Below are 17811 nucleotides of genomic sequence, written 5' to 3'. Positions count from 1 at the left end.
AAAGCACTGGGGCCTGGGAGGTTTCTCAGCACCCAGTGTTTACCCAGCTCCTCGGGCTGGTTGCACAGCCCCTCTGGTGCCCACCTTTCTGCACAGCCAGCTCAGGTACGTGCACACAAACGGCTACCAGCTAGTGCAGGCAGATCCTCAGCCTGTCTGCTAAGGGCACCACTGCTGATCCCATCCTTGGGGACAGCCCCAAAACCCCTTGGCAGCATCCCCAAAGCACAGCCACAGCCCACTTCACACTCCCAGATCCCTCTGTAGGGTGTCCTGAGGAGCTGGGGGCACTGGTGGCCACACCAGCCCCAAGCCTCCATCCTCTTCAGCCCTGTCCCCTCAACCTGTCCCTCCAGCACCTGCTCCCTCAGTTTTCACCACCCAGAGAAGCCGGGAATGCAGCAGGGACAGGGAGCAACTGCTGCCTCCACCCAGGGGAAGCTGAGGAGCGGAGCTGCCAGGGCAGCTGAACAGAGGTTTCCATCAGGCACCAATTCATTTGGCCTCCAAAAGGAGTTTTTCCTGCTGCTACCCCCAGAACGCAAAGGGCAGGCGGGCACAAAGAATGCACCTGGTCAAAAATTAACCCAGGGAACAGGGCCAGGAGGTGAAGTGGCAGCCAGGAGCAGCACAGATCGACCCAAATCCACGCTCTCTTCTCCACGCCTCAGACCTTTTCGTCAAAGCTTTGTTTCCAGCCTGTACTCAGGACAGCGTTTGCAGGTCTGGAACTCAAACCAAGGGACAGCTCAGCTTCTTAGCACATCCCTTGTGCTTCCCTGGACCCGCTGCTCTCTTGCACCCCTCCAGAGTGCACTGGGCTCACCAGGGTGCTCCTGCAGCTGCTACAGTCCTGGCACACCCTGGGCATGCCCCTCCTCCCTGGAGCACCGAGGTCAAAGCAAGTGCCCCGGTGTGACCTGTATCCCCAGGGAGCTGGCTGGTGCCTTTGATGTCTTTCTCCACCCAGACCGTGACTCTAGGCACAAGGCACAAACTAAGCCCTGTGCCCACTGGCATCCTTCACACCATCCCTGGGCCCAGAGGAGGCTGCAGGGGTGCTCAGGAGCAGGTCATCACCACGTGTGCAAGAGAGGTGACCAAATTTTAACATTAAAATCGGTGCCAGCACCCCTCAAACACAGTCCACTGTGATCCTGTGCATGTGCAGCGCCATCAGTGCACGACAGGCTCCGACACATTATTCACCACGCAGAAACGCAGAGCTCCTGCCCCCAGCCTGCTCAGAGGATGGGCAGGGCTGCTCGTGTCCAGCACCTCCGCCACAGTGTGCCCTAGGGATGCCCACCCCCGGCAGAGGATCCAGGCCTCCCACCCCAGCATCCCTCTCCAGGCCCAGGGCCAAGATCAGGATCTCACCCAGGCGGTACAAGTCACCGACAATAGCCGAGCCCAGCAGAAGCCAGGCTGGGCACTGCTCTCTCACCCATCAGAGTCCGCAGGTGCCCCCATGCTGCCAGCACCCTGGCAGATATTGGGGCCATCTCCTCTCTCCTTTGGTGCTTTTTGGCATGGGGCTGGCTTGTCTCCAGCCCTTGGGAAACTTGCAGCGCAGCAAGGTTTGTGCAGAGGGAACTCCAGCGGGGTGCAGAGCGCCACTGGGGTTTCCTTCCCCCGCAGCAGGCAAGTGGATCTGCAAATCCCAAGGGCCCTTCCCAGGTGCCCCCCAGATACCTCAGCACTATCACCGCTCCAGAGAGGCGCGCAGCGAGCGCCGGCAGGAGCACAAAGAGGAGCCATCAGTGACAGCAGCACCACTGCCAACCGGTGTGGGATCCGGACCCTGCCAGGACTCCTTTGTTCTTGACTTTCTGCCTTTGAGTTCGCTGGGATTGGGTTTTTGAGAGCACAACAACTTTCCTTTTCTAATCACGAACTTTGTCAGCTGCAGAGACGTCCCCTTGCAGCCGCCTCGCCGAGCGTACGCGGCTCTTAACCTCTGCTTTCTGTACACTGTCATCCCCTCCCCTGCCTTCCATGCTGATTTATGGCTTACCTTCTTTTCCACATTTCCTTTTAACCGAGCCAGTTTTCCCCCCAAACCCACTTCTCTCCCGAGCCCCAGACACACATTCTGCCGGCCAGCGAGTAATCAACTTCCAATTTCCATGCACGCTCCTGTTTATATTTCCTTCCCTATCGGCTTTGTTTCTAATTAAGGTTTGTTAAATGCAAGTGGATATAGGGCGTAGAGAGAAACAGAGAGCATGTAGATAAATAAACACCCCACACACAGGCGCGCTGGCCGAGGCTGCGCTTCCAGCCGCGGATCCCAGAGCACTTTGTCATGTTCATTAACAAAACCCCGCGGCTCCCCCAGGAACGACGCTTGGATTATTTTACGCCTTGTAATTAGGAAAACTGAGGCACAGAGGAGACAAGTGAAATTACCAGCATTACCGAAAAGCTCTGGAGCAGAGCTGCAAACAGGGCTCGAGAGGCAGGATCCCCGGGCAAACCACCAGCATGTGCTTTTTTTCCCCTGAACAATCCTCTTTTTGCCCCCGTTGTGGCCCTTGGAATTTGCTGGAGCTGGTGATGGTGGCGCAGAGGGCAGCGCCACTGCGTAGGTGCCCAGTGGCCCAGGGATGCAGTGGGGCCCAGCCGCCGCCTCTTTGGCCAGTGGCTGCTGGTGGGTCAGCCTGCCCAAACAGGCGTAGCACAGAGCACCCGGAGGCCTGGATGGACACCACGTCCCAGGAAGACCTCCGGGAAACTCCCAACATGGAGGAAGGAGCAGAGGCGCGTCCAAAGAGCTGCATCCCACACACTTCGGCCTTGCTAGGCCTCCAGAAGCCGTTGGAAGGAGGGAAAGGCTGAGACACGGTAGGTGGCTGCCCACACCAGCACTAGAAGCCACCATCACAGCCCTGCGACACACACACAGAGCAAGGGAGAAGACAACAGCGGGGATGCACCAGGGACGCTGCTGAACCCACATCAACGCACTCAGCCCCAGATGGAGTCAGCCGTTGGGCACATGGCACAGAGCCCCTGCTGGACATCCCCCTGGGCACATCCCATGGAGGAGCACATATTATGGTGATCATCTCAGGCTGGAAAAGCCCTCGGACAGCACCAGCCACCTCACCATCCCCAGATGTTTATTCCTTGGGATCACACAGCCAGTCCCCGCTGCTTCTACCATGATGGTGGGAAGGTCATTCACATCTTCAAGAGCCCCAGGAGCCAGCCACTGATCGCCCAGCAGCCTCACTGGGCATGCGGTAAGGTCAGGGTGGGGTGGAGGTATCACTTCTTCCTCGCACAAAGGTGCCTGGTTCCCTCTCCTGCCATGGTAAGAGTGGCATTGGCTCTGCACGGCCAAGCTCGCTTGGGCCCCACTGGCCAAGCACAAGCCCTACTGTAAGCACCACCATCGGCAGCTGACCAGGCCAGGCATCCCACACGGCCTGTGTGCTCCCACTGAGGCGCTCAGCACCCCCAGCCCTCTCCCCTAATTAAAACCACTCTGGGCTCCCTGGAATCGCACCGCTGGCCCGCGCCGCGCTGCAGCGTAAATAGTCCTATTTATGCCAAGCTCCATATTGTAAATATCACGATGCATGGCTGGCCAACCCATGAGTCACCTCCCAAAACTCCAACTTCAGAAATGGAGCCCCATCCCCGCTCCAGACCAGCACCGTCCCCGCAGCTCCCGCCGCCCGGCTCCTCCACGCCCAAGCGGTGGCCACCCAGCCCGCCCCACCGGCCGGGCGACGCCGAGGGGACAGCGGGGCCACCCGGCCCCTCGCCCGCTGAGTCCCGGCCCTCCTTCCCTTCCATGGGGAAGCCGAGTTTTGGCCTGGCACCTCCTGGCTCTCGCCAGCCCAGCCCGGTTCTCCAGCGCTTCCCAGGGTGCCCATGCAGCAGGCGGCTGGAGGCGGCCGTGGCTGAGATGGCCCCGGGAGCGGACACGGGAGTCCCCCCTCGCCTAAACTGCGACGCCGGGCTCCCACCTGCCGCCGGGCTCTGCTTTGTCTGAGCACCGGGGAACTCCCAGGGCCGCCGGGAAAGCCACGCCGCCGCCGAGGAGCCGGCCATGAGCTCCAGGATGCCGGCGAGGCCTTGCCGAGCTGCGCCCCAACGCCTCTCCCGGGCACCGGCAGCGGGCACGGCGCGGTGAGGGCCGGGCACCCCCGGGAGAGGAGCTCGGCGCTGCGCAGCCCGGCCGCAGAGACCTGCTACAGGGCGCCGGGGTATGGGCGAGGGATGCCCGCCCGAGGCGGGGGGATGGCGGGGAGCAGGGCAAGGAGGCGACCAGGAGGGTCTGGAGACGAGAAGCGGACACCAGCAGAGCAGGGCCCCCCAGCTTCGCACCGGGCTCCGGCGGCAGCACCTCCGCTGGGGCAGCACTTCCCCGAAACTTCGCCTGCCCTCCGCGCTGCGGAGGGGGTGCGGCAAGAGCGGGGGACACAGAGTGCCACCCCTCCCCCCCAGGAACCCCCGGGGCGGAAAAAAGCCCCGAGGGGAGATCGCCCTGCCCCAGCATGGCCCCCGCCCCGCGCCCCCCTTACCTTCCACGGCGGCGAGCAGGGGCAGCAGGGCGAGGGGCAGGCAGCAGAGCCACAGCGGCCCCATGGTGCGCGCCGGGCCGGGCATCAGAGGCGGCGCGGCCGGCGCTCCATGGAGGCGGCGGGGGAGCGGCGGAGCGCAGAGCCGAAGCCCCCTCGCTGGGGCCGCCGCCGGCGCGGGCACGGCCGCGGGCACGGAGCTCACCGCCGGCCCCGCCGCCGCGGCCGGGCCGAGCCACCGCCGCCGCCGCGCAGGGGAGCGCCCCGCGCCGCCCGCCCCGCCCCGGGGAGCCGCGCTGCCGGCGGGGGCGGCGGGCGGCGGCGGCGGCGGGCGGGCGGCGGCGGGGCGGGGGGCGGCGGGGAGCCGGCGGCGCGGCGGGGGGGCTGCGGGCGGGCGGCGGCTCCCCCCGCCCGGCGATGGTTCGTCCCGGAGCTGTCGATCACCCAGAGAAAGCCGTGATTTCAGCCCAAATCGTCCTCGCCGGGGCTGGCTGCGCGCCGCGCAAGCCGGGGAGGGGGAGCTGCGGAGGTGGGAGCGGAGGGGGCGGGGGGGTTCCCGGAGGGATGCCCCTGCCTCCGCCCTTCCCTCCGCTTGCAGCCCCGCGCTGGCCCCGCGCTCAGCATCCTCCGTCCGGGGCTGCGCCCCTGGCCCCCCGCCGCTGCCCGCCGGAGCGGGCGTGGAGCGCTTCGGGGAGGGGGGGGCAGGGCAACGGCGGGAGGGCGCTGGCCCCGGGCAGCGCCTATCAGGAGAAAAGGACACGGCCAGAGGGACAAACAAAACCAAGGGATGCCTTACTGGTCACATGCTCCGGACAGCCCTGACCCCTCGCAGGACCCCCGGAGACACCCCGGGTGGAGCGGGGGCAGGAGCTCCCTCATCCCCCGTGTGGGGTAGTTTTGGGCCGGGTGCCAGCCCCAGTCACACCGGTTGGGGTTCAGGACTTTCAGACAAGGGACAAGCTGAGCACCAGCCCTTCCTCCGGGTCACACCGCCCAGCAGCCCTGACTTCCCGTGCCCGGCAGCCGGCTCTGCCCTCCGGGCACCTCATGGGCCAGGCTCTCTCCCGACACGGGAAAGTGTCACCTGGACTGCTCTCCCCCGGGAGGTCTCCGCCGCCACCACCCTGCCGTCTCCGCCTCGTTCCGCCTGCCCTGCTGGTGTCTGCTGTGTCCAGCCATGCCCCGAAGGGCTCACCCCTGCAGCTGCGCCTCTGTTTCTGCCGGCCAGGACAGAGGATCGAATGCGCTCCGCAGAAGGCACCTGTGTCCTGGAGGATCTGCTCAGGGAAGGTCACACCGGGCACGGGAAGCTCTGTATGAGCAGGGCAAGGTTGACAGGCCAAAAGCTGAAGAGGCACTGCACTGCCAGGGTGGATCCCGGCCCCACAACTCACCGAAGTGATAACGCAGGTGAGGCTCACTGTGCCTGCTCCCTTTACTGCTCCAAGAGCATCCTGGACTCCTCTTGTGACCCACCTCGAGTGACACATTGCTCACCAGCCACAGGTGCGTTTGAAGGAGGTCAAGGCTCCCTGATGGTCCTGTGATCCTGTGATGCTGTTGGCCATAGGCACGAGCCAGATGCACTTCTCCAACTCGGTGTGGCCAACGGCAGACCCTGATTGCTTCTGGGAGCTCCTGTCACTGCAGATGTTACTGGTCATGCTGGTTGCCCCCACATTCAATGCAGCAGCCTCCAGAGAATCCTGCAGCTCAGTTCCATAGTGTGTGGGGAACCTTTCATCTCCAGAGCTTCATTAAGGTTCACTCTTGCAGGAGGATGCTCATTTCACTACAGAAGGAGGCAGAAGGGCCAGGGCCAGCCAGAGGTCTTGCTGCTTCTGCCTCCAGATGTGTTCCCCTGCAGGTCTCCACCACCCCAGGGCTTTCCCAGGGCTCCTCCATTTTCTCTGCAGTGGTGCCCTGGCTCCCTGCTGCCCTGGAGCACTCAGCATTAGCAGGCTCCATCAGGTGTCAGTAAGCATTCACCATTCCCAAACTCCTCAAACTGTCATTTCAGTCGTCCCAGATCCCAGGACTGGGTTTGTGTCCTGCAGAGCCATGGACAGGAACGACCCAGAGGAACCACCTCATTCTCCAAAGTGAGAGCCTGGAGTCCAGGAGCAAGCAGCAGCCTCGCTAGAGTCTACCCAGACCCTCTGGATTTTACTGCAGCTTTCCAGGGCTGCACCTGCAGAGGCAGAAGGGATTTTGTCCCATGAGAACTATCACTGGAGTCCTTCCTTCTTCAGTCCCTTGGAGCATCCCCTCAGGCTGCTGGTGACCATGGTCTGCACAGACTGATTGTGTTGGCAACTTTGAATTGCTGTGTACTTGAGTCCAATCCGCCCCCTGAAGACACCCTTCAGAGTCAGTGAGTACTGGTCCCACCTCCTGCCTTCACTCTGCTCCCTTTCTACGCATCTCTTTGGCATCCCCTGGAAGGCCTGCCAAGGCTCCACTGTTACCCTCACAAACTTGCTGTTATCCATGCAGGGAGTGCCACCAGCTTCTACCTTCTGTCCTGAAGCCCATGAGCTTCTCTGGTCACCAAGCCAGAAGCTCTGAGCAGACTAACAGGAGCCACAAAGCACCACGCCACGGTGAGTGCTGCTGGGCCTCCCCCGGTGCCCTCTCATTCTGCACCAGAATTAGTGGCCTCTGTGGAGGGTGGCTGTGTCCCGAGGAGCTCTTGCACATCCTCGCTGCTGCCCTCGGCCAGCCAGGACACCCTGAGCTGATGCTCTCCTTGCTGCCATCTGGTGACAAGTGGCCGCAGCACTATGCCACACGGACCTGGCCACCGTCGGGCAGCTGGTCCCACCTTGGCAGGCGAGCTGCATTGCCTGTGCTGGTAGCTGCTGCCCACATCGAGCCCTTGGGCAGCACCGCGGTAGGATGTCCGAAGCCTGCCACGAGGAGTGCCCGGTAAAGCCTTGTCTGGCACACAAAAGGCAGCACTGGGGTTACAAGCCCAGGACAGCCACCACTGCAGTGGCACCTACGTGCTGGTTCCCGTCAAAAGATGGTTCCCAGGCAGACAGAGCCAAGAGAGATGGCATCTAGGGGACATTAATGGTGTGATGGGTTTGATGGTGACGCATTCAGTGCAGCATTTTCAGTTCCTGGTGCAGGTAGAACAGGTTTCATTTGCACATGAAGCCCTTGGCTCATCACACCTGGAGGAGGTGGCTTCCTCTCATGCTCTGCAGGGTTAAAGAGGTGCAGCAGGCCACAGGCAGGAGTCAAAGGAAATGTAAAGGGAAGCAGCAGGCATGAAGCAGCAGCCCTGCAATGTGGGGTACGGAGCTGTCGTGTGGGTGCTCAAGGCTTGGTGCAGCTATTCCAGCACCAGAAGTGAGAAGAAGCATCAACCAAGGAGCCTCACCTACCAGAAAGGTCCAAAAGAGGCTACTGCTTCTTGGGGTCCAGGAAGCTCCATCCCCTGGAGCTACTTGGTCAAGTCCCCTAACCAAGGGAGAGGGCAGTTCATTTTGGGTGGAAGTGGTGGGGAGTGAGTCCCTTGGTGGCACCTAGAGCAGTAATCTGCCTGTGATGACCCATGAGGGGCAGGCAGGCTGGGTCAGGGCCGTGGGGAGACAGCCTGTGTGAGATGGGCACCCTGGCCCCTGTCCCTGCCTGTGAGAGCAAAGCTCTTCAGCTCCTGGCTGAATGCCTCAGACTCCGAGCAGGCTCCAGCTTCCAGGGGCAGGCTGGGAGAAGGACGACTCGGGGCTACTCGTACAGCTACTGAGTCTCCCTGCAGCAGCGAATGCCCTGAAAGCGAAGCCCCAGTGAAAAGCGGCTTCAGCTGTTGAGGTGCTGGCTGTGCCTGAGCCTGGCCGCGGGCCAGGGCATGAATTCTGCCCGTTAAGGAATAGCTGGGGACTGGCGGCAGGGACTCAGCGCTCAGCTTCTGCTCCTGAGCTATCTCTTAGCACTGGAACACTTAACTCTTGATCCCCAAGCATGTACAGGCACCGTGTAGCCCTGCAGCCATGCTGCAGATAACCAAAGCCACCGCTGCCTGCCGGGGCCGGGCGGCGCTTAACCCTTTCCCTCTCTGTCTGAAGGAGCATTCGCCTGGAGCAGCACTTCCCAAAGGGGAGCAAGGTCCCATGCTCCGCTGCCTAGAAGCTGCTGTCTCGAGTTGTCAGTACCCCGATCTCGCCTCTCGCCAGCCTCCGTACCCTGACAGTCCTCCTGCCAAGGGGCCTCTTATTAGCACCTACTTGATGTCGCCCAGCTCCGCGGGGCCAGAGGAGCTGCTCCCAGCCGCGGGTTTGTGTAACCTCTGTGGAGGGTGTGAACAGCAAGGAGTCCTGTGGAGAGATGTGATTGCAGGCTGTCAGCAGCCGCCGCCTCCCTCTGCCCTTCTCTGCCTTTCCCTGTCGCCCCAAATGCTCTGCAGCCTGCTGGAGGAGCAGGTCTGGTCCTTCAGGAGGAAGGGTGACAGCAGAAGGGGCTCTCCAGGGGCTGTGCCCTGGGTGCTGCCCAGTACCTTGCAGCTCTAGGTCCCCAGTCCCTGATCTTCAGAGTAAAGACACAACTTTTGGGGACCTCAGACCTCTCCCCACATCCCAACCCATCCCATCCCACACCACTCCCCAGACTGAACCTGCATCTTTAGCAGCTGTACTGATCTCCCTCCACTGAGCAGCAGGCCCTGGCTGCACAGGCAGTGCCCTCCCCACCCTCTGTGCAGAGGTAAATCCAGATAAGGCTTTTACATCCCTCTGCTCTTTGTGAGGGTACCTGGATGAAACGTGACACTGGGAGCCCACCTCACTCAACCTGTTTAGCTTGTTGCAGGGTCCTGCCCAGCAGGGAGAGCAACCAGCAGCTCCCTCTCCTTCAGCTCTTTCCTCCAGCACTTCTGAGCTCATCTATTGCGAGTGGTAGATTCATGGACCTTGTGAACTCTGATGTTACCTGCTACCAGCAGCAGGGATGAGACAGAGAGGAAAGGAGAACGGTAAGAGGATAGATGGCGCTGATGAGATGAGCACTGTCCTGTGCTGGGACCACCAGAAATGGGCAGAGACCCAGGAAAGCTTCAGGCAAGGCTTTAATCTCTTCGGGTAGACAAGGGTGGAGCAGAGAGCAGCAAGAGAGTGGCAGTTAGCCTCTCACTGCAGGAAGGACACTGAGGTGATGGAGTGGGTCCATAGAAGGGCAACAGGGCTGGTGAGGGGTCCTGTGAGGAGAAGCTGAGGGAGCTGAGCTCATTCAGCCTGGAGAAGAGGAAGCTGAAAGGAGACCTCATTGCTCTCTACAGCTCCCTGAAGGGAAGTTGGAGACAAGAGGGGGCTGCTGCTTCTCCCAGGTAACAAGAGATAGGATTGGAGGAAATAGCCTCAAGTTGTGCCAGGGGAGGTTCAGGTTAGATATCAGGAACAATTTAATCACCCAAAGGGTCATGGGGCACTGCCACAGGCTGCCCAGGTAGGTGGCAGAGTCCCCATCCCTGGAGGTGTTCAAAAGACATCTGGATGAGGAGCTGAGGGTCACAGCCTGACAGCTGTGTGCAGGGAGGTGATGCCTTGTGGCTGGAGACAATGATCTTAAGGTCTTTCCCAAGCAGGCAGTTGTGTGATTCTGTGACTGCTGCTGCTGTTGCAGTATCTGCAGTCTCAGGGCTTGGAGCCTGCAGCTAAATTGGGAAGCAAAAGTCAACTGGTAGATTGCATTAAAGACTTGGAGAGTGCTGCACTGCTCGAACGATGAAACTTTTGAATGGTATCCATGGGAACAAATTAAAGAGGAACTTTGGGAGCACTTAAAATAGATTTAGAACTCTAGAACTGGGCAGGAAAATTTGGCTTTTTTGTTCACCAGCTAATTTGAACCCAGATGATGGTGACAGAGCCCAACCAGGCAGGTAAGCCTTAGGTCAGAGAGGTTAACCTCCACAAGCCACTGCAGAAGTTCTCCCATCGTGGCTGTTGGTTAACTGCCTGGAGAGTCAGAAACTTCTGAAAGAGGAAAGTTTACAAAAGTAGCTCCTTCAGGAAAGGTGTTCTTGAGAAGCTGACACCATGAGCTGGGCACAGGTGAACCTCAGGAGGTTCAAGAGCAAGTGCAGGGGCCTGCAGCTGGGCAGGAGAAACCCTGACTGCTGAGGGAGGAGGGAATGGAAAGCGGCCCTGAGGAGGAGGACTTGGGAGTGCTGGTTGGTGAGAAGCTTGTCAGGAGCAGGCAGTGTGAGCTTGCAGCACACAAGCCCAAGAGCAGCCTGGGCCAGAGATGGAGAGAGGAGATCCTGCTCCTCTCCTCTGCTCTGCTCTGCTCTGCTCGACCTCCCCTGCAGGGCTGGGGCCAGCTCTGAAGACTGTAACAAAGGAAGGACCTGGACCTGGTGGACAGCATCCAGGGGAGGCCATGACAGTGATCAGGGGGTTGGAGAAGCTCTGCTGTGGGGACAGGCTGAGGGGGCTGGGGGTGTTCAGCCTGGAGCAGAGAAGGCTCCAGGGAGACCTAACAGCAGCCTGACAGGACCTGAAGGGGCTACAAGCAGGCTGCAGAGGGACTGTGTGCAAAGGGCTGCAGGGACAGCAGCAGGGACAAAGGCTGCCAAGTGGAGCAGAGCAGATTGAGATTGGATGTGAGGAACAAGTTCTGCACCAGGAGGCTGCTGGAGCACTGCAGCAGAGTGCCCAGGGAGGTGTTTGGGACCTCATCCCTGGAGATACTCAAGGTGAGGCTGGACAGGGCTGTGGGCAACCTGATCCAGTGCAAGATGTCCCTGCTGAGTGCAGGGGGTTGGAGTGGATGACCTCTGGAGCTCCCTTCCAGCCCAGCCCATTCTGTGATTCTGTGCTAGAAGCAGGAACTTTCGAACTGGGAAGACAGAAACATGAGATAAGGAGGAGGCAAATGTAAACACAAGCACACAGGCACCAAAGAGCTGCCAATTTCCCAGCGTGCAGGGAAATGCAGCAGCCAAGAACTGAAGTCACTGCTCTGTGCATGGGAAAATACACAGAGGAAAAAAAGAATCAGGTGGGAGAGTGACCAGAATATCATCCCAGGGATGTAAATCGAATCCAGGAGGCTTTCTGAGCAGGAGGTGTGGCTGGGGGAAGTTGGGGTTTGTGTTCTGGAAAATATTTTCCTGTTAGCCTTTGATTATTTCTACAGTTAGCCAGAAATAGCAACTGTTAGAGAATAAAGCTGCCCAGTGGGTAACCTCTGATGAGAACCTGCCAGGCATCAGGCACTGGCAGAGGTAAGGACATCAAAGAATGCAGGGTCTGATTGCTGTCATTTTCAAAGCTCTGTGAAAGGGAAGGATGTAACCCAAGCTATTTTGTGGCAGGGCAGCCACAGTCCAGAAGTCCTCTGGAAAATAGGTTTAAAGTCGTTCAAAGGAAGCTAGAAGAGCTGAAGAGACAAATTCAGGTCTGTGTTTAATACTACCAAATTACAGGGTGGCATCCCTGACACTGAGAATGCTGAAGTGGCATTGAGCAGGAAACTGGGGAGAAAATGACCTGGGTTTGGCCACTGCTGGTGCTGAGAACAGGAGCTCTGCAAATGCTTATGAGCACCACGGAGAAAAAGCCACCTCGGGTGTTACCTTCAGAGCACTCAGCAGCAAAGCCCTCCGGTGCCCTGGGCCAGTGCAGCTTTACGAGAAGGCAAACATGGATCAAAGGCAAGGGCCGGGTGTGAGCTGCTCCTCTCCTCCGAGGGGATGGCCGCAGAGGCAGAGCCGAAGGAGGCAGCCAGGGCAGAGGCACAGGAAGGAGGCAGCTGGGCTGGGCCTTTCCAAAGGGAAGCAAGCTGAGGGGGATGCTGCGTGCAGAAGGCAGAGGTGAGCAGGCAGCCCCCTCCCAGGTCGGGAGCCGGCAGGACGGTGCCGCACGCTGCGCCACAGGGGCGTGGGAGTACCCACTCCAAGAGGCGTGGGCTAAATCCTGCCTGGGCTGGCACAAGGCCTGCAGAGAGAGAGAGCTGCTGGATCCCAGCAAAGGCAGGCACAAGCCCTGTGTGCTAATATTTACTTACTCACCTTTGCTTAATTGAAGACTCATCAGGGTAATAACCTCCAGCACCAACCTTTCCTCTTCTGCCCGGGAAGAGCTGGGGCTGGGCATGGGCTCTAGGTGAGCCATTGGACTTGATGGTCTCAAAGGTCTCTTCCAGCTTCAACGGTTCTGTGATTCCATGGGGAGTGTGCAGGGAGCAGCACCCAGAGGGCAGAGGCAACAGCAGGATGGGGCAGCACTGAGGATGCACAGGCACCGTGGAGGTGGTGGACAGAGAGGTGAAAGAAGGAGAAGCAGGGGACCACACTGAAAATGTGAGCAGGAGTGGGAGGAGAGGAGGCATCCCTGCAGGGTGTGAGGAGTGCTGGCTGTGGCACAGGAACAGAGACCTGCTCTGTTTGCCCTCCAGCAGGAGCTGGGCCTGGCAGCAGTGGGAGGGAGGGCTGCCCAGTTAGCCCAGACAGAGGGAGTGCCCCTGCAGCAGCCTGTCCATCTGCTCCTTGGGTTGCTGCCCTGGTGACACCAGGGACTGGACAACAAAAAGGCACTCAGGTGACTCCCGTCCCCCTGGCATACTGCATGGCGTGGCTGGAACACAGGAGAGATGTGGAGAGGGTGCTGCAGGGGTCCCTGCCAAGCACAGCAAGCACAGGGTGCTTAGGCAGGAAGGTCATGGTCTCATCCTTTCCTCAGTGCTGCTGATGGAAGAGGCCCTTTGCAGTTTCCCACACAAGACTTGATCCCTGCAGCTGCTGGGACACCCTTGGCCCATTGGTGTCAGCTTCATGCCTGGTGTCTGAGAAACCTCCTCCAGTGCCTCTCTGGGGGACTCTTGTGAGCACCTGGGGCTGCTGACCCCATGCACCCATGGGCTGTGTCTGTGCTCCTGCACTGCCACAGCGTGAGGGTCAAGTCCCTCACCAGCCTGTCCTGGCAGCAGGAGGGGACTGGGTGCCCTGAGGGGTCTGCAGTGCCAGTGCAGCACCAGCCTGCCAGATGAGTGCCAGAAGGGCAGAGATGACCACAGGGCTGCAGCTTGAGGCTGCTGGTACCAGGCAGAGGGTGTTGGGGTGAGGAGAGGTAAAGACACCTGGGTAGGTGCTGTCTGCCAGGAGAGAGCCTGTGGGGCTTCTGCAGAGGGGGATCCTGCTCCACAGCCCCTTGGAGCCCTTCAGAGATGCCAGACACAGGAGAATCAGTGCCATCTGTTCATGTCATCTGCTGGGGCTCCAAAGACTTTCCATGAAGTCCCTTGCCAAAGGTTTGTAGGGAAAGCAAGCAGCCAGGGGCTAGGAGGGAAGTTTCTTGTGCTAATTGCCTAAGAGCTGGCAGCAGAGGAGAAGCAAGCAGCAAGTGCTGCAAGCAGAGTGAGGTCACCAGCCAGGCCTGGAGGTTCTGAGCTGAGCCCTATCCTCTTCAGCAGAGCCAGAAGTGGAGCAGAGAGGTGACAGGAGGCACTTGGGGAAGACAACCATAACCTCACTTGCACAGCAGCAAGGTGGATGCTCACTGCCTCTCCCCATGGACAAACCAAGGTCATTAGGTGAAACTCGTATGAGGCTCAGGGCCAGGTCCAAAAGGTCTGGGGTTCAGGAGTCAGAGAGGTGACTCTTCACATGGAGGTGAACTCTGGAGTTCCTTGGCAGAGGATTCTGTGAATACAAAACCTCCACAGGGATTTGAGTGGAGACTGGACAAGTTCCTATGAGAGAGGTCCAAGAATAGATAACAGAAAGGGAAAAGTATGGAAATTGAAATAGTTGGGAAGTCACAATCACAGAATTGGGTTGGGTTGGAAGGGCCTCCAGGATCCTCCAGTCCAACCATCAACCCAACACCACCATGGACATTAAACCATATCCCCAAGTGCCATGTTCACAGGTTTCTTGAACACCTCCAGGGATGGTGACTCCACTACCTCCCTGGGCAGCCTGTGCCAATCCCTGACCACTCTTGCAGCAAAGAAATTTTCCTTGACACCCAAACCCGATTCTTCAATACAGATCCTTCCGGACCAGTGCAGCTCCCCAGCCTCTTTTCTGCCATTAAAACCCTTCGTGGGCCTACAGGAGCTGTTGTGGATACTGGAGAGAAGCAGCGGGAGCTGCAAGGGGACCACCATCCCCGAGAGGCACAGCAATCAGACAAGCCTCTAACCTCGGGACAGAAGCAGAGATGTGCCAGGCTGGCTCTGCGCTGAGCACATTGCTCAGCAGGCACTGGAGAGAGGAAATAAATCAGCCCCTGATTTACCTAGGAGGACAGACACTTCTCCTCAATTGGTTTTTAATTTGAAGTCAATTTCCAAGACCACTGTTCTGATGCCTCAGAGATAAGTGATCTCTGCGGCTCTTGAGTCAAACAGGATTTCCCTTCTTTTCAGACCAGCAAAAGTGTGCTCCCTAAGTGGATGTTCCAGCTAATGAGGTGCTAAGTGTAGAGAGAATCACAAGTACTTGAGGGCAGATCCAGCTGCTGCTGCAGTCAACAACCAACACCAAGGTTGTCCTCAAATCCCAGGTGCAACTTCAGACAAAGGAACTGTCCTAGAGGCAGGATCAAGAAAAACTCGGGAATACAACCACCACCCCAGGGCTGTGTGGCATACTGCAGCTGTGGTCTGTGCCTGCAGCTGTGCCCTCTCCTCAGGCCAGCGGAGTAGCCTAGTGACAAGGGACAGGCTTGGAGACAGCACTCCGAGGGAGCAACTGGGGGTTTAGTGGATTGTGCCCGGGAGGTTTGGCACAGGGAGGAGAGAGGCTGTTCGGGACCGAGCCACACACCTTGCTTGGCCATCAAGCAGGCATCCTGAGCAGCGTCTGCAGTGCTGCAGAAGGAACAGCTTCAGGGCAGCCTCCAGGTCAGTTATTACCTGCCCATGTTGCTTGCCCGAAAGCCCAGCTGCACCCACGCTCAACAGCTCTGCCCCTCGTCTGTCCTCTCCACTCTGCCACAGCACTGCCTGTTTGCCTCCATGCTGGCACCCCCTGGCACAGGCAAGGACAATGCCAGTGGGACCCACTGGGCTTTGCAGTGAGCTGCTCTTCAGGACTCTTCCACAAACCAGAGCCACAAAGTCATGAGGGTATGTTCTGAAAGGGATCTCTTTAGCCTGACACCACAGGTGCAGGCTCAGCTGGCACATCAGGTGCACACCAAGGTTAGGGAGAGGGCTGTGAGGAGGCTGAAGAAGCCAGATGGGGCCGAGCAGGGAACACGTCCTACAGAGGCAACGGCAGGGCATGGCCTCTTATCAGTGAACTAAAGCATGGCAGATGGAAGATCAGAAGATGCAGGAGAAACACAGCAAGTACCCTCAAAACAACAACCCTTGACAGACACCCTGCTGTGTGGGCATCACTGAGTGATGCTGGGAGGGCCACAGTACCCTTGTGGGGGTAGCTGATGGTAGGACACCACCGCTCCAAGACTCATCCAAGGGCTGCAGCAATGAGAGGGAACTTGGGGTTGCAGCAAATCCCCTGGAGAGTTTCCAGGGCTTAGCCAAACACAGCCATGTCCACTCTGCTCTGCTGATGACAGTGCTGCTGCAAACAGGGCCACAGCCCCTGCACGGGTTCCCACCACCACCTCCAGATTTACACCCGTCTGCTGGGCTGAGAGATGCTGGAGAGGGAGCAGCTCTTCGGGAGCACCACGGTATCTCGTGGCCACACTGCTGTGGGTGGATAAAAACCCTCCCCCCGAGCAGGACAGCCCCCGGGGGCAGCCCCTCCAGGGCAGCCAGGACACAAGAACTGGGAAAAAGCCTCCAGCAGTAAGGACCTTCACTGCCATCGCAGCACCGGAGAGCTCTTGGCACGGGCTGAAAGAGGTCGCCGGTGGATGGAGCCCCGGCTGGCAGAAAGCCAGAGCCGCTCGCAGCACTGGAGTTTGTCTTTACCAACAACAAGGGCGCAGCTCCTCCTCTGCAGGAAAGCACCTGCCCGATGCTGGGACCCTGCATCCCGAGGCGCCTGCCAGCGCCGGGCAGCCCCTGGGGTCTGAGCTGTGTTATCTGGCGCGGGGACCGCGCTGTGAACAGCGCTGGCCGGGGCTGTATATTAACAGGATGTGCTCGGCTGGTTGACAGGAAGCAATAAAGTAATTTGAAGGAGACCGAGAGAGAGTTGTGCGAGTTCCTGCGGCTGAGCTAAATCCCGGCTCTAGATAAGCAGGCGGCGCGGCCCCGGCGCAGCCTCCGCTGCCAGCAGCGGCTCGCCCGTGCCAGAAGCCTCCGGGAGCTGCTGCCAGCCCAGCCCCAGCCTGGCTGGGAAACCAGCTGGGATTGGAACTGCAGCTCTCCCGGTCCCTGCTGGGGCTCTGGTCCCGGAGTGGGCAGGATGCGGTGGCTCCTGCCCGTCGCTTCTCACCCCAGCTCCGCACGGCTGCGTGCGTGGGAAGAGAGCATCAGGCAGCAGCTGGGAGACCCCGAGGCTTGCCTGCAGTGCCCACCGACCTCACAGGGGCTCTGCGAAGGAGCTGCTCCTCCCAGCAGGTCCAGGCCTGGAGGAGGAAGGGGAGGAGAGCCAGGACCAGAGACACGGGCAGCTGCGAGAGCGCCGGGGGAGCGGCGAGGCAGAGGCTGCTGGACACATCGGGCACTGCCCCTTCAGAGGCCCGCACAGGCTGAGCGACCCTGCTGGCATCCTGCCCCGGGGGCGCTGTGCCTGCTGCGAGTGCCAGCGAGCACAGCTCCGGGCACGCCGGCTCCTGCCCAGCCTCCCACGTCCTGCCGCAATCGAGCAGCCAAAGTCAGCAGCGTCTCTTGCACAAGGAGAGGCTTTGCTGGCCTCCAGGAGGGGACATCTGCAGGCCTCCAGGAAGGGGCATTTATAGGTCTCCTGATGCAGTCCTGATACAATATGGAGCAAAGCTGGAGGTGGGGAGATTCAGACTGGATGTGAGGAGGAAGATCTTCACCGTGAGAGTGACTAGAGCCTGGCATGGGTTGCCCAGGGAGGTGGTTGAGGCCCCATGGCTGGAGGTGTTTGAGGCCAGGCTGGCTGAGGCTGTGTGCAGCCTGCTCTAGGGTAGGGTGTCCCTGGGCATGGCAGGGGGTTGGAACTGGCTGCTCCTTGTGGTCCCTTCCAACCCTGACTGATTCTGTGATTCTATGAATCTCTGATCCTGTGCTTCAGGACTATTCTTTCATATCCTGGGTGATTGCCCAAGGATCTCACTGGCACAGAGTGTGACAGGTGCAGGATCTGCAGAGGTCTGTGTGTGTTTGGTGGAGGTTGAAGGCACTCAAAGTGCTCCCTTCAGAATAACAGAAGTGAAAA

The 17811-nt window shown here is 59.6% G+C and overlaps 1 protein-coding gene across 2 annotated transcripts in view; it reads right to left on the bottom strand.

The window, feature by feature from the left end:
• The window catches only part of EPHB2 (EPH receptor B2), a 152598-nt gene extending 147905 nt beyond the window's left edge, over nt 1-4693 (bottom strand). For both annotated transcript variants that reach the window (XM_064172341.1, XM_064172342.1), the window contains exon 1: nt 4539-4693. In XM_064172341.1, the coding sequence (XP_064028411.1) occupies nt 4539-4623 (85 nt within the window). In that variant the 5' untranslated portion in view covers nt 4624-4693. The remainder of the gene's footprint in view (nt 1-4538) is intronic.
• Nucleotides 4694-17811: the final 13118 nt, after the last annotated feature.

This window comes from Pogoniulus pusillus, chromosome 36, assembly GCF_015220805.1.
Source record: "Pogoniulus pusillus isolate bPogPus1 chromosome 36, bPogPus1.pri, whole genome shotgun sequence".
NCBI classification, from domain to species: Eukaryota; Metazoa; Chordata; class Aves; order Piciformes; family Lybiidae; genus Pogoniulus; species Pogoniulus pusillus.
Note: the sequence above shows the minus strand (reverse complement) of the source record. Positions and strands in the feature narration are given on the sequence as shown.